This window comes from Erinaceus europaeus, chromosome 8 (genome assembly GCF_950295315.1).
Source record: "Erinaceus europaeus chromosome 8, mEriEur2.1, whole genome shotgun sequence".
NCBI lineage: Eukaryota > Metazoa > Chordata > Mammalia > Eulipotyphla > Erinaceidae > Erinaceus > Erinaceus europaeus.
The window spans coordinates 111,217,106-111,235,917 of record NC_080169.1 but is presented as its reverse complement, the minus strand read 5'-3'; the positions used below and the strand labels follow the sequence as shown (position 1 = coordinate 111,235,917).

At 45.5% G+C, this 18,812-nt stretch overlaps 1 protein-coding gene across 1 annotated transcript in view; it reads left to right on the top strand.

The window, feature by feature from the left end:
* Positions 1-14,763, top strand: part of KIAA1549 (KIAA1549 ortholog) — a 147,604-nt gene extending 132,841 nt beyond the window's left edge. Inside the window, exons 19-21 of the mRNA XM_060195666.1 lie at positions 435-592; positions 3,154-3,299; positions 9,358-14,763. Of these exons, the coding sequence (XP_060051649.1) occupies positions 435-592; positions 3,154-3,299; positions 9,358-9,567 (514 nt within the window). The 3' untranslated portion in view covers positions 9,568-14,763. The remainder of the gene's footprint in view (positions 1-434; positions 593-3,153; positions 3,300-9,357) is intronic.
* The last annotated feature ends 4,049 nt before the right edge of the window (positions 14,764-18,812 follow it).

Sequence of the window (18,812 nt, the reverse complement as noted above, 5' to 3'; positions counted from 1 at the left end):
CCTGTATAGGGATTGGTTTGATCCCATTCAAAGTGGTCTATTTACATAAATCACTTTTACATTTACATAAAGCACCACACTCCCTCCAGGGCATTAGTGGTTCAGTGGTAGAATTCTCACCTGCTCCGCCCCCTCTCCTTGTCACACCCTGATCTTCCACCAGTCACTTTTCTCTCCACCCTCTCTATGTCACATCCTGTTCACACCCTACTTGGGAAGTATATATAAAGACAACATTGTTCGTTTTAGTTTAGTTTTCAGTTGAGCTTAGCTCGGCTTAGATTGTGCTGCGTCCTGCATGAATAAAGAGATACTGCCTACAGCTCAGCCATGAGTCCTGGGTCGTCTGTCTCCTGTCAGTGAAGCTCAGCCCGATACTTGTGCTCTGACTGTCCCATACTCTGACAGTCCTGATGTGTGCTGCTCTCTTGCAGACCAGGCTTTGGTGCTGGCTTGCTGCAGTCTTCTGAGCTGGTGCCTTCAGAGCCTCAACAGCCACCGGCCATCAGTGATGCCCCATTTTCTGCCCGAGCGATCTACTCTGAGGAGCTGCCATCGGTAGCCCGGCCTCGGCCTGTCGGGGGCACTACAGGTACCTGCGGCCCACTCAGATGACTCCTGGCTTCCTAGAGCAGCCCTCTTCAGGGCTAGCAGTGTTCCAGAGGTCACCAGCTTCTTCACCGGGCTGGTGGAAAGGTGGTGAAGTTCCCAAGTGATAGCCAGAATTTGTTCTTCCTGAATCCAGAACTGAAGATCAACACCTTCCTGGGGAACTTTCCTTTTCTAGGGAAAATGTTTCACTTCCTCTTCCTCTTCCTCCTCCTCCTTCGTATCTCTCCATGAATAAACCCGGGCTCCAGGCTGCTTAATTCCAATCCCCACCCAAAATCGCTTTAAAAAAAACATATCTGGTCTGTGAAGTGACACAGTGGAGAAACATTAAATTTTCAAGCATGAGGTTCTGAGTTCAATCCCCGGCAGCCCCTGTACCAGAGTGATATCTGGTTCTTTCTCTATTTCCTTCTATCTTTCTCACTAATAAATAAATAAAATCCTTTTTAAAAAATGAAAATTAAAAAGTACATATTTGCGTGGTTCAGAAGGTGGTGCAGTGGATAACGTATTGGACTCTCAAGCATGAAGTCCTGAGTTCAGTCCCTGGCAGCACATGTACAAGAGAGACGCTCTGTTTCTCTTTCTCTCCTCCTACCTCTCTAGTAAGTAAATAAAATGTTTTTTAAAGCATATTTAGTTAAAGGAGGTCATTCTTCAGACAGTGCAGGGGTGGGTCTGATGGCAGAGGTGCTTCCCTTCCCGCTGAAATCTCTGACAGAAGGAACAACCAGTCTGGGCATCCCAGGAGGATGCAGTGCTCCTGGGATCATTTAAAAATATGATTTTCATTCACAGTGCTGGGCGATTCCACTTTTCTCCACAGCCAGACGCTGATGTATGAGAAATACCTGTGATTTGAAGCCAGGTCTTGCTAACCACACAGGGCCCAAGACCATCAGTGCACCTCACTGAAGTGACTGGGGAGGCACTTTCCAAGGAAAGTCTAAGTGACCCAGAAAGAGATTAGCTGGTAGAATGCAGAACTTGCATGCCTGAGGTTCCAGGTTTGATCCCCAGTACCACGTGTACTGGAATGGTGCATTATTTTCTCTTTTTTTCTTTTTTTGATATGAAATAGTCATTCTTTCTCCTGTGAAATGACTAAAATATCTGAAAATAAAAGTCCAGGACTGGGCAGTAACACACCTAGTTGAGTGCACATGCCATCATCATGTGCGAGAATCTGGGTTTAAGTCCCCAGTCCTCATGTGCAGGGGAGGCTTCATGAGCAGTCAAACAGTGTTACAGGTATCTCTCTGTCTCTCTCCCTCCCTATTTCCCTCTCTCTTTGTCCTACCAAATAAAAAAGGTAAGTAAAAAATAAAAAACCTTAAGATCCCAATTCCAAGTGTCAAGACATTACAGAAATAGTGTGATTGTGATGAAGACATACCATGCAATTCTGTATTAAAACAAATCTTCTTTTCTACCTGTGAGGAAGAAAAGACAGGATTATATTTTCAGTTCCTGGTAGATTTCAAAGCCATGAGCTAGAAGCTTCCAGATTTCAACTTCTTTCTGGCTCCCAAACCTTTCTTTCCTTTCTTCAGAATGGATAATAAGCACACTCTTCTTTGTGACCCATGTAGAAGTGACCTGAAGGGCCGTCCATAATAACCCCTCTTGCCTGTTCTTTGGTGTCTAGTCAGGAAAACAAGATGAGTATCAGCCTCTACAGAGGAAGCTCATGCCTGTCAAGGAAGCTCATGCTATTTCTTTCTTTTTCTTTAAGTGGTTTTATTTATTTATTTTAGACAGAGACAGTCATTGAGAGGGAAGGGGGGAGATAGAGAGGGAGAGAGACCCCTGCAGCCCTGTTTCACAGCTCGTGAAGCTTCCTCCCTGCAGGGGGGGATCGGGTGTTTAAACCTAGGTCTTTGTGCATGGTGACACGTGCATTCAGTCAGGTGCAGCACATCTGACCCTCCATTCCTTCCTTCCTTTCTTTCTCTTTCCCTTTCTTTTTTAAATATTCATTTATTTATTTTAGATAGAGACAGAAAGAAAATGAGAGAGAAGGGGGAGACAAGGGGAGGGAGGGACAGAGAGAGAGAGACCTGCAGCACTGCTTCATCACTCTTGAACATTTCCACTGCAAATGAGGAAGGAACATGGGCTTGAACCTTGGTCCTTGCACACTGTAATATGTGTGCTTCCAGAAGTGCCACCACCTGGCCCCCTCTTTCTTTCTTTGTTTAGTCTCTCCCCCTCTCTCTCTTTGAGAGAGACATAGAGGAACTGAGATGGAAGAAGAGAGAGAGGGAAAGACATAGAGAGACAATGCAACACTGCTTCACCATTTGTGAAGCCTCCCTCCACAGGTGGGGTCTGGGGAGCTGGAACCCAGGTCCCTGCACATGGCAAGGGGTTTACTCAACTATGTGCCCCACAAGGGCTGTGTCTATTTTTCTCTTGGGAAATAAATATGGTGCCCATCTCCCTGGTCCCTCAGGGAGGCCAGTGATCAGTACCCAGGATTTCTCGTTCACTGCTGAATGCTGACCACATCCCTCTCCCCTCTCCTTATGTCCTGTCCAGGCTCCCAGATCCAGCACCTGACACAGGTAGGAATCACTAGCAGAATTGGGGTGCAGCCAGTGGAGGTCCTGCCCAGCCGGGGAAGCCAGTACGGGGGCGCAGGCTGGCCTTCGTATGGGGAGGAGGACACCGGCCGGAGGGAGGCGGTGAGTAGCTTCTGTCTTGGAATTATTGAGTATTCTAGCATGACCACTGAATTTATAACTGTTACTTTCTTGGGATCCCTTTGAACTGATGAATTTAGTTAGCTTAACGTTGTTTTACAATATTAGACCATTTTTCTTATTTATTTTTTTATTGGATAGAGAGAGAGAGAGAAATTGAAAGGGGAGTAGAAGATAGAGTGAGAGAGAGACAGAGAAACACCTGCAGCCCTGCTTCACTGCTCATGAAGTTTCCCCCTGCAGGTGGAAATTGGTGGCTTGAACCTGGGTCCTTGTGCTTGGTAACATGTATGCTCATCCAGGTGTACCATCACCCAGCCCCCATTATTATACAATGTTTAAAAAAATATCTTTTCATATTTAGTAAGAGAGAGAAACACACCAGAGCATTGCTCAGTTCTGGCTTATGGGGGTACTGAGAGTTGAACCTGAGACTTCAGAGTCTCAGGCATGAGAGTTAGCAGAACCATTATACTGTCTTTCCAGCCCATAACATTATACAATTTGAGAAGTGCAGTTTCACATCTATATAAGTGGATGTGTCTATATAGTGAGTTCCCACCACCAAAGTTTCAGGGCCATCACACCAAAAATACCCCCAAGTCCACCCCTGACCACACCCCACCTTCCAACCTCGACCCATTATGCCAGTAACTTCCACCACTGTCACAGAGTCCAGGAGTCAGTTGGGATCTTCTTATTGGCTGCAAGTGTGTCTGTTGCAGGTATTTATACTCCACACAGGAGTTAAAGCCATTGCCTTTTACTCCCTCACTGATTTTACTTGATGTGGTCACCTGGGATTCTGCCCAATTTGTCCCCAAAAGGCACAGTGTCACCTTTTTCAATGGCAAAGAGGGGTATTCCGTTGAGGGAGTGTGGGAGTCTCTTTGAAAACACTCACTGAAGTCAAATTAGACCTCCCTCACGTCTGTCCCTTTTATGTTTGTTTTAACTCAGGGTTTTTTTTTTTTTTTTGTGTGTGTGTGTGTGTGTGTGTGTGTGTGTGTGTGTGTGTGTGTGTGTGTGTGTGTGTTGCCAAAGGTGAAGTCCAATGCATTTGAAGCTTGGGTTCTCCCCTCTGAGCTGTCATCAGATTTGCTTAGAGTTTTCAGATGGGAAATTCCTGCTGATCAGCTTTGGGAAAGTATTGGCACTGGGTATTTGGAAAGCATATAATCTTTTTAAAGGTAACTTTCAGGCTTAAAGTAATCAATTTGTAGTAGTTGTAGTAGTAGTAGTAGCAGTAGTAATATAACAGCAACAGCAATGATCTTTGTAGGGGAAATAGCATAGTGGTTTATGCAACAGATTTCCATGCCTGAGGCTCCAAGGTCCCAAGTTCAGTCCCTAGCATGCCCAGAAGCTAGAGCTGAGCAGTGCCCTGAAAAAAAAAAAAAATCATTGTCATCTTTTAAAAAAAACTAATAGGGACTAGAGATAGCTTGTCTGGAACAGCATACAGCTCACCAGGTTGGAGACCCCAGTCACCACGTAGGTTCCCTATAGAAAGACAAAGCTTCATGAGCAATGGAGTAGTGCTATGGCATTTCTGTCTCTCTCCCTGTCTCCCCCCACCCTCTCTGGAAAAAAGGACAGAAAAACTGCTGGAGCAATGGAATCATGCAGGTGCAAAAACTCTGGTGACAAAATAATAATAATAATAACCTTATGGTAATATTAATGGCAATATTCATTACAGAAAATATGGGCTTTATTAAGCTCACTTCCAATGTTTTCTCCACCTCCTGGGCCACCAGATAATTTCAATTTGATTTATTTTATTATTACTTTTTTTTTTTTAAATCAGAACACTGTTCGACTGTGACTTATGGGGTTGAGTTTGGGACTTCAGACCCTTAGGCATGAAAATCTTTTTTGCATAACAATTATAGTGTGTCCTCAGCCCACTATATAACTTTCTTAAGCAGACTCCATCAAGGGCTTGATAACAGATTGACAGAGAAGAACAATGGAAAATGACCTCAAGACCTCATTCCTGCTTCCTTGTCCTGGTGTTTCCACACACACTCTCCCAACCCCTTTGACTCTCAAGGAGCCTGGTCTGACCTTTCATCTCCTCAGGCTCCTCCAGCCTCCCTTCCTCCCAACTCTCAGGTCACTTCTGATTTTCCCAGTGGACCACTCACTTCACACAGCAACCTGAGGCCTAATCAACTTTCCATTCCTTTCTGTCTGTCTTTATGGGCCACTTGTGAAGTTCAAGTTCTTTTCTTTGGTGGAACCTGGCCCTCACATGCATGATCTCACTACTCTGGGCCACTTTCTCACTCAGCCAGAGAGACTCCACAACTCCACAAAGTCTCCTCTGCTACCTTGTAGTGCTGGGGCTCAAACCTGGGTCATGTTCATGGCAAAGTAGATGTCCTACCTGGTGAGATATCTCTCCAGCTCAGGACTTCCTTTTCAAGAAGAGTAATTTTTTATTTTAATATTTTTATTGAGGGGATTAATGGTTTACAGTAAATACACTTGTTGATACATGTGTAGAATTTCTCAATTTTCCGCAAAGTACTCTCACCCCCAGCCTAGGGCCTCCTCCACCATCATTCACCAGGACCTGAAAACTTCCCCCCAACCCCCAGAGTCCTTTAGTTTGGTGCAATATACTAAATCCAGCCCAAATTCTATTTTGTGTCCCTTTTCTGTTCTTATACCACACCTTTTGTCCATGCATGATATCATCCCATATTCATCCTTCTCTTTCTGGCTGATCTCACTTAGCATGATTCCTTCAAGCTGCATCCAAGATGAGGTGAAGAAGGTGAATTCGTCATTTTTAATAGCTGAGTAGTCTTCCATTGTGTACATACATAGGCCATGACTTCCAGAAGAATAATTCCAGATGAAATTATTTTTTTCATGGATGATTCATCTGACACAAGCACAGTGATTTGAATTGTATTTGGTGGCAGTGATATTTTTCCTGAAGAAAGTGAGTACATAGTAAGTGCTACAAATAAAGTTATGTGATCTTTGATGTGATTATTGACAACTTGAGTTACTGGTCCCTGAGTTGCTTTAGGAACCAGGACTTAAGGAAGTGACTTAGTGTGTAGCATTTGTTTAGTTATTTAGTTTATAGCCACCAGGGTCATCAGTGGGGCTTGGTGCCTGATAACCAATCCACTGCTTCTGGTGGCCATGTTTTTCCTTTTTTGTTCTTCTCTACTTGATAGGAGAGAGAGAAATTGAGAGAAAGGGGCTGAGTGGTGGTACACCTGGTTGAGTGTACATGTTACAGTGTGCAAGGACCTGGGTTCAAGCCCCGCAGCCCCCATCTGCAGGAGGAAAGCTTTGTGAGTGGTGAAGCAATGCTTCAGGTGTCTTTCTGTTTCTCTCTTGACCTCTCCCTTCCTCTTGATTTCTGGCTGTCCTCTCCAATAAATAAAGATATTTAAAGAAATAAAGGAAGAAAAAGAATGGCCAAAGAAAGAAATTGAGAGGGAAGGGGGAGACACACAAAAAGAGACCCCTGCAGCACTGATTCACCACTCATGAGGCTTCCTCTCTGCAGGTGAGGCTCGGGGCCTTAAACCCTGGTCCTTGTACATGGTAATGTGTGTGCTCAGCCGGGTGCACTACAGTGCTTTGTTCCCTGCATGTAGCATTTCCAGTGCCATCAGTGAAACTGGAGGACAAGGGGATGAAAAGAGTTTCCCAGTGTCAGGAGCAAAACATTAAAGCCCATGGGTGAACCTAGTGAGTTGGGTGGAGAAGAGGCCCCAGCCAAAGATAATGGCACCAGGTGTGTCATTGCCACATGTTTTCTTGTAACATGTGCACAGACTTGCAAAACCCAACTGAGTGGCTGGGGATAGAGCTAAGCTGGTAAAACACAGGACTTGTGTGCCTGAGACATTTGGTCTGATCTCTAGTGGGCTGATGTATCTCAATCTCATAGGAAATGAGTCAAAGAAATAGAAAACTGATTGAGGGGGCCGGGTGCTGGCTCACCTGGTTGAGCACACATGTTACAGTGCACAAGGACCCAGATTTGAGCTCCTTCCCCCCAACTCCCCACCTAGAGGGGGAAAGCTTTGCAGGTAGGTGGTGAAGCAGGGCCGGAGGTGTCTCTCTGTCTCTCTCCCTCTCTGTCTCCCCATCCCTCTTCAATTCTGTCTCTCCCCCTATCTGATAAAATAAAGATAATAAAGAAAAAACATTGATTAACTTTTTTGTTGTTTCCTTTATAGGATAGAGAGAAACTGAGGGAGATAGAGAGGGAGAAAGAGGGACACCTACAGCACTGTTTCACCACTTGTGAAGCTTCTCCCCTGCAGGAGGAGCAGCGTTGAACCTACATCCTTGTCCATGATAACGTGTGTGCTCAACCTGGCTCTAGAACTGGTTTTTATTTAAAGCGACATTAACAATAAGCGTTTTAAAAATAATAATGAAGGACTGGGTAGTGGTACACATGGTAGAGAGCACATGTTATCATGTACAGGGATCTGGATTCAAGCCCCTGTCCCCACCTACATTGAGAAAGCTTCATGAGTGGTGAAACAGTGCTGCAGGTGTCTCTCTTTTTCCCGCTCTAGTGTCCCCTTCTGTCTCAGTTTCTCTCTGTCTCTGTCCAAAATAAATTAAAAAAAACAAGTGTTTAAAAGTAATAATAATAGGAGGGCTGGGCAGTAGTGCAGAGGGTTTTAAGCGCACATGGCACGAAGTGCAAGGACCAGCATAGGATCCTGGTTTGAGCCTCCAGCTCCCCACCTGCAGGGGGTTCGCTTCACAAGTGGTGAAGCAGGTCTGCAGGTGTCTGTCTTTTTCTTCCCCTCTCTGTCTTCCCCTCCTCTCTCCATTTCTCTCTGTCCTATCCAACAACAGTGACAGAAATAACAACAACAATAATAACAACAATGGTAAACAAGGGTCCAGGTGGTGGCACACCTAGTTAAGTACACACATTACAGTGTGCAAGGTCCCAGGTTCAAGTCCCTGGTCCCCACTTGCAGGCAGGAAACTTCACAAGTGATGAAGTGTAGTTGTCTCTCTATCTCTCTCACTCTCTACCTCCCTTCCCCTCTAGATTTCTGGCTGTCTCTATCCAATAAATAAATAAATATAATAAAATTTAAAAAGAAAGAAAGAAAGGGTAAATTCCCTGTACACTAAGCTGACTTTCTTTCCTCCCCACTTTGGGATAGTTTCCTGTGGGTATCTTAGCAAAAGTTCCTTTCTTTCAATTATTATTATTATTGTTATTATTATTACCACCAGGATTATCACTAGGACTCGGTGCTGGCACTACAAATCTACCATTCCTGGTGGCTATTTTCTCTTTTTTAAAAAATTCTATTTTTAATAGATAGGACAGAAGATAGAAATTGAGAGGGGAGGGGGAGATAGGGAGGAAGGGAGGGGAAGAGAGAGAGACCTGACACACTGTTTCACTGCTCATAAAGCTACCCCCCCCCCCCCCAGGCAGGGAATGGGAGCTCCAGCTGAGATCCTTGTGCCTGGTAATGTGTGCACTTAACTAGCTGTGCCACATTTGACTCTTTATTTTTATTTTTTAATTTACTTTGTCACCAGAGTTGTCACTGGGGCTCTGTGCCTGCATGATTCTTTCCACTTCTCCTAGCAGCCTCCTCCTCCTCTTCCTTCTTTCTGATAGAGGGTGAAAGAAAGTGAGAAAAAGAGGCAGACAGAAAAGGAGAAATACCACAGCACTGCTCCACTACTTGTGAAGCTTCCCCCGCAGATGCTCCCATGTGGGGCCCGGGGGCTTGAACGAGCCCAGGCAGGTTCTAGCATGGTAACATGTATGCTTTCTGGGGTGAGTCACCTCCTGGCCTCAGACAGGTTTTATTTAGTCAGCAGCTTCTCACAGGGCCTTTAGTTCCATCTGTAGAGGTCCCTCCCTGAGGGCTGAACTAGGGGGGACAGGGGAGTAAGTGGTCTTCTGCTAGTTTCGGTTTGATCACACACCACACACCATTAATACTTGCTGTGTTTTTTTCAGGCTCATGTGCTGGGACAACCAGAGTACTCCTCTTCCCCACTGTTCCAGGTGCCAAGGACTTCGGGCAGGGAGCCCTCCGCCCCTCCTGGGAACGCCCCAGCCAGGGGCCTGCCGGGCTCCGGGCTGGCCTACCCCGCAAGCTCCACGGAAGACCTGCAGCCTGGTGCCCACTCCTCGGCCTCCCTCATCAAAGCCATCCGCGAGGAGCTACTGCGTCTCTCCCAGAAACAGACGGCCACACACAACTTCCACAGCTGATGGGTCACGACGCCTACACCTACCGCCAATCCGCTTCCCGTGGAAGCAAGAACGGGGGACCCCGGCTGGCTGAGCAAGGTTGGGGAGGGAGGCTTGGGTGGGGACCAGCACCCCCCACAAGGGGCTGGGCCCAGGAGCAAGTTGCAATTTGAGAAAATGCCACATGTCGAGGAATAGCCACAGCTCGTGATGTTCGGGACTCAATGGTGACTTTGTGACCCCTTGAGGGTATGTTTGTTAGGCCACAAGCCGGCAACACTTCATGCAAGAAGGGACATCCCTTCTCCGAAGGGAGGGAGTGACCCCCGCCAGTATATCCTCTTGAGAGACAAAAAGGGGAACTTGTGTTTCTGGGGACAGTACAAGGCCGTCGGCTTTGTATGATGAACCCTTTGTTGTTGTTACTACTTTTATTTTTCTTTTCCCAGAAAAGAGCCGTGAGGACATTTGGCAGACAGCTTGATTCTCCCTCTTTTTATCTGTAGGAGCTTATGTTACTAGTCCCTCTCACAGCAAGGATGCTGAGACTGTTCGAAGATTTTAAAAACATGACGAGTGAGAAACCAAAAGTTGGGTAGATGTTAGAGCCTGGTAGTTGCAATCAGAGCCATCATCTGCATTTTTTTCTCCTTCTCTTCTCTCTCTTCAGGTGCTACAGCTTCAAACCCGTCCTCCTTCCTTTGGGTCTGTGAGATGTAATGGTTGGCTTTTTCAGTGGAAGAATACAGAATCTTTTTAAGGTTTCATTTTGTTCTAGAAGGGGGGTGTATGGAGGGGGAGAAAGGAAGGAAAGAACTAACAAAAGAAGGAAGGGAGGGGAGAGGGAGGGAGGGGCAGAGAGAGGAAGGAAGAAAGGCCAACTTCCTAGCGGATAAGGAAATGGCTTTGTATTTGTTTGATCACTCCAAATACACGGTGGAGTCTGCACATCGTAGTCTAGCTTTGCCAACACTGGTCATGAAAATTCCCAAGGCCCATCCAGTTACCATATAGACCTTCCTGCCAATCCCACACCCCAGGTTCGAGGTCCAGGGAGGGGGTGAAACTGAGTTCTGTTCAGCCTCTCAGTGTGAGTCACAAAATGTCAAGGAGAATTTTGACATCACGAGGGAAAAGATGGAGTTGCTTTTAAATTGCCATCTCACTGCACAAGACTCCTGAGTAATCATTCAAACAATCTGAGGTGCATTAGGCCTGGAGACATTTTCTCAACTTACTTGGGGTCTACTTCCTCCAACCCCAAACCCCTTAAATTAGGGCAAGGAATAGAACAAGGGCTGATCTCTTTCCTGGTACTTGGGGGAAGCTCAAAAGAACACACACATACACCCTAAATAAGAGGTAGTCACTATGAATTATTTGTTATCAGATCAGTGAAGACTCTGAATCAGATAACAAGACAAACAGCCAGAATTCGGGGCTCAGACCAGTCAGAACTGGAGTCAAATTTCAGGCACCCACAGAATCATATTTCCAGTGCTTCCTTAATTCAACCTGTTGGACAGATTGACCCAACAGCCAAAATTGGTGCTTGGAGGTGAGAATATAACCATTTGCCACTCCTACAGCTCTGAAAAAGGGGAGGGATCAGAATTGTTTTTTCAGGTTCTGAAGAGCCTGGGTGAGAAGCCTCCCCTCCCCCCCTTTTTAACCTCCTTTTCCCCAAATTCTTTTTGCACATTGCTCAGAAATGCCAGGCTTCAGAAATTGATCTTCAGAATCTCAGACACACAAGCAGAGTTTTCTTGTGGACGTGTGACAGTGAATCCTAACTGCAAGGAAGGCAGCGGGTGGAGTGAATACGGGTTCATCTCCTGTGCTGCTCAGTCTTGTGAAGATGGTGGCTTTCTCTGTGCATCTCAGAAAAGGGGGCCTTGGCTTTAAGGGGGGGACTACCTGCAGAAAGGTTTCTATGCCTCTCAGACTCACCTAAGGTGATTTTACCTGTGTTGTTAAGCTTCCAGCTCCCTCTTCCCACCCCCCTGTGTAAATTTCCAACACCTGGCCAGACCAAAGATGGCGGGAGTAGTGGATGGGGTGAGCAGCCCGCTGTATTGGCAAGAAAGCACACACATTTGTACTTTGTTTCTCACCTCTGTAGCTGTGTCACCAAACCAGAGCTCAGAACAGACTGGCTGCCCAAAGGAACTGTGGACACTCATCTCATGTCCACTTAGGAGAGAGATCTTCCTGCTAACCACAGGGGCCTTCCAAATCCCATTTATTTGAAACCCTCTAAACTGAAAAGTTACACTGATACCACCTCTTCTCCCTGAGTTTCAAAAGTTCTAGCCTCAGGAACATGGGCTACGCTGTCCACTCTGCTCTGTCCCCTTCTCTGCACCTCCTTCTTCCCCATCGGCTTGAGAGAGCACACCTTCTTCTGTCCACCTTTCAGGATTTCTCTCTTCCCTGGTGAAACTCAGAGGTGACCATCTATGCCAAGATCCCTGGAGTGAGCACACCACCCTAACTGTCCCTGGCACTTGACAAATTAGTGCCACAGTATCCCCGACCAGTCATAGTTTGCATTTTGTGGTAGTTCATGAGTTTGTCACAAAACACTGTGAAGTGACTTGATGTGGCCACAGACCATGGGCTGCATTGTGACCTGTCACCACCTAGGTCCTCAGGAGTGGCGAGAGTGAGATCGAGGCCGCTGACTGGTCCCTCCTCCTGTTCCAGTTGCTGTCTATCCCCTTCCTTCTCCATCAGTCCTCACACAGTGGTCCTCACCACCTCCTGGCTGCTACTACTCCTGCTACTTCTGGCCTTCACCCCCCCAGCAGCCCCATGCCCTGCATTCTGAGATCTTAGCACCTGGGTCCGAGAATACCCATGGGTGTCAGATCAGCAACATGGTTTAAGCCAACACCGGTGGAACTCCCAAGCCTGCATAGCCTCCTGAGGTGCCCAGAAGCAGTGGACAATGCCAGTGGGAGCTTGGAGACATGTCACCTTGAAGCTGTCGTCATCAAGACGAGTTGGGGGGAAGGGAAAGGGAAGGTGACCTGAGCAGGGCCAACTGGGCCCAAAGAACAAGTGAGTGAGGTTGTTAGATTTGATCTTGATCTGCTGCACTATGGAGATTGAATCCAAACCGTGGTTTTACATTAGTGTTTTTCACCAAGCAAGAAGAGAGGGTGCTGCTTGGGGGGGGGGGGGGGGACATGGGACAGTGACTAGGGACGTGACCATGGTCTTCAGAAGGTGATACCCTGGAAAAGAGACCAGGGTCCAAAGTAAGTAGGACGGTACTCAGAATTGGCCTCAGTGTTTGTCTCTGTGGCCACATCAAATCCTTCCTGGAAGAACTTTCATGGATGATACACCAGCGTGTTGCATTTCTTTCCGACTGCACTATTTTTATTTCATTCTGGAGTGTGTTTTGATCTGAGGGGCAAGTGGCTTTCAAGTTGCAGGTCAAGTGAGGTTTTTTGTGTTTGTTTTTTGCCAACCAGATTTTCAGCTGCAAAGACAGGAGAAGGTAGGCCCAAAGGATTTGGGCTCAAAGTAGTTAATTCTGGGCATTTTGAATCTTTTCTGTCATCCTGCACCTGACAGCTCAGTGCTCCAGCGACCTGGCTAGTCCTCAGATGCTGATTTGCACTTGTGATGCTTCTTCCAGTCAGTGTCTCCATTGCCTTCATATTCAGGAATGGAGACCTGAATGCACTTGCTGGTTGGAAAGGGAGCTCAATACGTGTTCACGGCTTGGGGCAGGGGACTCCCAGGGAGCTCCGGTTTCACTGTCATGCTAACATCAGCTCAGGTTGAATTTTAGCCATTTCCCGTCTACCTCCTGAGCCAGTCTCCAAAGCCAGCCTCTGGAACCTTGTGTGTCTTCCTCACTTGGTCTCAGGCAGGAGCATGAAGAAGGACCCTTCTGTACCTGCAGACAGAACGTGTGCAAACGAGCCATTTTTACAGGCCTCGTGACTCTTGACATGTTCCACATGCTAACACACTACAGAGAAACAGCTGTGACTCACTCAAACCACAGGCTCATCTGTATCATCTAATGGAAAAGGAGAAATCTTCCAGATCTCTTGTGATATACTTGGAGGCTGTGTTCACTGTCTAAACTAGGAGACCTTTCTCTGGTGTTAAGAAGACTTGAAAATTCAAGCATTATGGTACAATCCTAGTGGTTCCACTTGGCAGCTGACCTTACCAGCCAACATACAGTGACATTGACCTTTAGAAAGAGATCACTAAAATGCCTTTGGAACAGCAATTCCTATGAGAACAAAGGAAGACATGAATGTTTTGATTGGAGGGACTCTGGTCCAAATTTGTTTCCAACAGGGTAGATAATTTTATAAGCTCTTGGCTTTATTCTCCCCACCCTTTTGTCTCCAGCCATTTTTTTTTCCCCAGCTCTGGGGCCATGTCCCATTTAAAGAAAGAATTTCTAAGTAAGTTAGAAGGACTGAAAGAAAAAAAAGAAAGGTATGTAATTTGGATCTCGGGGGTCCCTGGTTCCTCGGAACCTTTCTGCACAGCTTGGAGCACAGTATTTCATCATGCACCCACCAGACTTCAAGCATTCATAACCCAGCTCTCTAAGTGTGTGAGTTAGGAATAGTATAGGATCCTTTCTCCTGCAGGAGAGAGGAGAGAAAGGAGGCTCCACTCATGAAGTTGGGGGTGGGGAAAAGGCTCTGAGCAATAGAAGGTGCATTCTAGAAAAAAAGGGGGAGAGTAGAATTTTTGCTCCCTGCTGGGGGCAAAATCAGCTTTTCCTTTACAGCAAAGGGGTCCCTGCAGAGTCCCTGGGGGTGGGGCTGGGGGGGAATGCCCACTTGTCTCCCCATTCTTTGCCAAGATCCCTGTGCTCCTGTCTCTTCCTACTTCTTGTTCTTGGATGACAAGCATCTGATGTACGGCAATATGCAGAGTGAACCGAGGCCATGCGGGGGGGGGGGGGCAACTTGAACTTGACAATCATGCTTTGCAGGTCACAGATGGGCACTGAGCTTCCAGTGAGGGGCTCTGAGTGAGGAACGGAACCCTACCACCCATCTGTCGGTTATATTCCTACCCCCCCACCCAACCCCCTTTAGCTGCACTGTTTTTTAATGTGCTGTAGAGTTTTTTGGAAATAATTTATGCAAGTGTTTGGTTTCCACGTTTACAATTTATACAGCTTTCCTAGCATTTTCCATGGAAATGTCAATAAATGCTACGAATCGGTGTCAAATCTTTTTTTTTCTAAAGCAATTTATTTTTCTTTTTTAACTTTAATTTGATAAGGCAGAGAGAAGACACCTTTAGCCTTGCTTCACTACTCATTAAGCTTTCCTCCTGTAGGTGGGGACCAAGGACTTGAACCCAGGTCTTTGTGCACTGTGATGTGTGCACTTAACCAGATGCTCCACCACCTGGTCACTGAAGAAATTTCTTTTACTTATTTTTAGAGATTTATTTATTTATTTTAATTTCTTTATTGGGGAATTAGTGATTTACATTTGACCGTATATACAATAGTTTGTACATGCATAACATTTCCCAGTTTTCCATGTAACAATACACTAGGTCCTCTGTCATCCTTTTTGGACATGTATTCCCCCCCCCCCCAGAGTCTTTTACTTTGGTGCAATATGCCAACTGCAGTTCAGGTTCTACTTGTGTTTTCTCTTCTGATCTTGTTTTTCAACTTCAGCCTGAGTGAGATCATTCCATACTCATCCTGCTGTTTCTGACTTATTTCACTTAACATGATTTTTTCAAGCTTCATCCAAGATTGGCTGAAAACGGTGAAGTCACTATTTTTAATAGCTGAGTAGTATTCCATTGTATATATAGACCACAACTTACTCAGCCACTCATCTGTTGGACACCTGGTTTGCTTCCAGGTATTGGCTATTACAAATTGTGCTGCTAAGAATATACAGATCTTTTTGGATGGATGTGTTGGGTTCCTTAGGATATATCCCCAAGAGGATCATAGGGTAGGTCCATTTCTAGCCTTCTGAGAGTTCTCCAGACTGTTCTCCACAGAGGTTGGACCATCAAATGATCTTTCAACTGTTTCCTGGGCAACAGGAATTCTTTGCCCCTTGGGCACATGTAGAAATTGTATGAGGTCGTTATGAAGTGATTATTTTTATCACTTTATTGGGGGGGGTTAATGGTTTACAGTATAGCTGTTGGTGACTTATGGGTGTAATCTCTCATCTCCCCATGATAGGTGTCTGCAAAACATTCTCACCTCCACCTTGGGTCTTTTTCCACCATCATGAGCCCGGACCCCAAGGACACTCCCACTCCTCTCCCTACCCTCCTTTCCCAGAGTCCTTTGCTTGAGTGCAACACATGAAGCCCAGTCTAAGTTTGATTCGCTGTTTTCCCTTTCTGTCCCTGTTCCTTAAATTCTATCTCTGAGTGAGATTGTCCTGTATTCTTCCTTCTTATTTTTGGCTTATCTCAGTTAGTATGGTTCCATATTAAGTGAGAATGAGGTGGTCTTTTCAGTTGCAAATTTTGACATTACCAGCAGAAATGCCTAGGACTTGCGTTCTTCCAAGGAATGAAGTCAAAAGTTCTAAGTCTGTCTGCTTGGTGTGTGGGGTTTGCATAGTGGTTTCCCCTCCCACTAGTATATTCCAGCCCTTCTGCTATGTTGTGTGTGTGTGTGTCTATGTTTTTGTTTTCCCCACTCTTCACTAATTAAATTGATGCTGCTACTAAAAGCAGGTTCACCGTGGAATGAGATGGTTAAGGTCCTACACTCTAGAAAGATAAATGAGAATAGCAACATTGACAGAATCTTGATAGGTTGTAGGGTGAGGCTGGGTCTGTCTACAAAACCCAAGAAAATAAAAATACAGTGAAACTCAGTGAAGCAAGGCAACAAAGAAATGTGGAATCAGCTAAGGTCCTGGGGCGACAGCAGAAAAGGCTCTCAGTGACAAAACAGGTGAAATCCAAATAAAGAATTATTATTTTTTTCTTTTTTTGCCTCCAAGATTATTACTGGGGCTCAGTGCCTGCACTACAAATCCACTACTCCTGGAGGCCATTTTTCCCATTTTGTTGTCCTCGTTGTTGCCATTACTGTTGTTGCTGGATAGGACAGAGAGAAATCGAGAGAGGAGGGGAAGACAGAGAGGGGGAGAGAAAGACAGACACCTGCAGACCTGTTAATTGCCTGGGCTCAAACCTTGGCTCCATGTGGCAAGGCGTTTTTCCTATCCAGTGAGATATCTCTCCAAGGCCCTGTTAGACTTTACTATTAGAAGCCAATGAAGAAAATGTGGGGGGTAGGTAGCATAATGGTCATGCAAAGAGACTCTCATGCCTGAGGCTCCAAAGTCCCAAGTTCAATCCCTCGCACCACCATAAGCCAGAGCTGAGCAGTGCTCTGGTTAAAAAGAAAAGCTAATGAAGAGGTATAGACATATAGGCAGTGGCACTGTACATGATTTTTGCAACTTTCCAAGTTAGATGACTTTCAAAAAAATTTAAAACATGAATCTAGTACAGGTGGCTCTTGCTAATATTGGAGCCTTGATCAACATTTGTTAAGTCCAGCTGGGGAAGTAGCTCAACTGGTAGAGTGAAGGACTTGCAGACCTGAGGCTCCTACTTCAGTCCCAGTGCTGCATGTATGGAAGAGATGCTCTGGCCTCTCTCTTTCTCAATTTACATTTTACAAAAAAAATCTGTGATGGGCAGTGGCATACCCGGTAGAGCACACACATTGTTATGCAGGAGAATCCGGGTTCAAGCCACCAGCCCCTACCTGCGGGGGGATGCTTTGTGAGCAGTGAAGCTTGCTGCATGTGTCTCCCTATCTCCTCCCTTCTCAATTTCTCTCTGTCCTATCAAATAAAATAGAAAGAGAGAGAGAGAAAGGAAAAAAAGGCCACCAGGAGCAGTGGATTCATCACGCAGGCACCGAGCCCCAGTGATAACCCTGATGGCAAAAAATAATAATAATAACAAGAATAAATAAATAAATTATTACAGAAAAATTAAATTAAGTAATATATAAAAACTCAACAACAGACTAACAGGCCATTATGAACACTTGCACATTTTGATAAAACCAAACGTCATCCTTGAAAGAAAAGAAGCTTAAAAATGTACATACATAGACACCTCAGCCAGACGCTCCAGTACATTAAGACAGAGCTGAAGAAAGATCACTGAGATCTTTAATACATCCTCAAGGGGCCAGGTAGTGGCTCACCTGATTAAGTGCTCACAGTACAGTGTGCAAGGACCCAGGTTCAACTCCTGGTCCCCACCAGCAAGGGGAAAGCTTCACGAGTGGTGAAGCAGGGCTGCAGGTATCTCCCTGTGTCTCTTTTCCTCTCTACCTCTTCCCTTTTCAATTTTTGTCTGGATCTAATAAATTAAATAAAACTTAAGAAAATACATCCTCATACTAGGTTTCAGTTTTAAAGCATGAGCTGGTACAATTTGTTCCCCTTAAGAGACTTCTTTTTGTTGTTGTTGTTGCTATTTTATCATTTTTAATAATTGAGTAATACTCTCCTTTGTATATATACTACAACTTTCTGAGTCCCTCATCTGTTGCTGGGCATCTAGGTTGATTTCATGTTTGGGCTATTATATATAGTGTTGCTATGAACATAGATGGTCATATGTCTCTTTGCATAGTTTATTTATTTATTATTTTTTGATAGATCCCCTAGAGAGGGATTACCAGGTCATTGGATTCTTTCTGTATCCTGAATAGAAACAGGTTAAAAAATGACAGAAGGACAAGGAAACAGCTCAGACTTCAGAGAAAGCCCAGGCTGAAGCCCACACCCAGATCCTGAATACTGAGTTGACTTTAAACCTGCATTGCATTTCTCATTTATCTTTGGCCTCTCCCACTGCTGCACCTGTCAAACACAGCTTAGAGGAAGAAGGCAGCAAGAAGCAGTGACAAGAGGAGACGCCCTTTGCAACAGCACCTGAATGATAGATGAGAGGTCGCTATTGTGGTCAGACCAAGCTCTGTTTGCCTTCCTTTAAAGGTTCCCCTCTTTCCTCACTCCCCCCTCCGGGGGAAGAGACAGGGCTGGTGTGGGGTGTGTGTGTGTGTGTGTGTGTGTGTGTATGTGTGTGTGTGTGTGTGTGTGTGTGTGTGTGTGTGTGTGTGTGTGTGTGTGATCTCTCTGGTGTTGGGGACTTGAAAAATCACAGCCCCAAGTCCAGGCCACTCACACACGGGTAGCTAAGCTGTTCTTGGTTGTACTTGTGCCAAAGTATAGTAGTACAGAAGC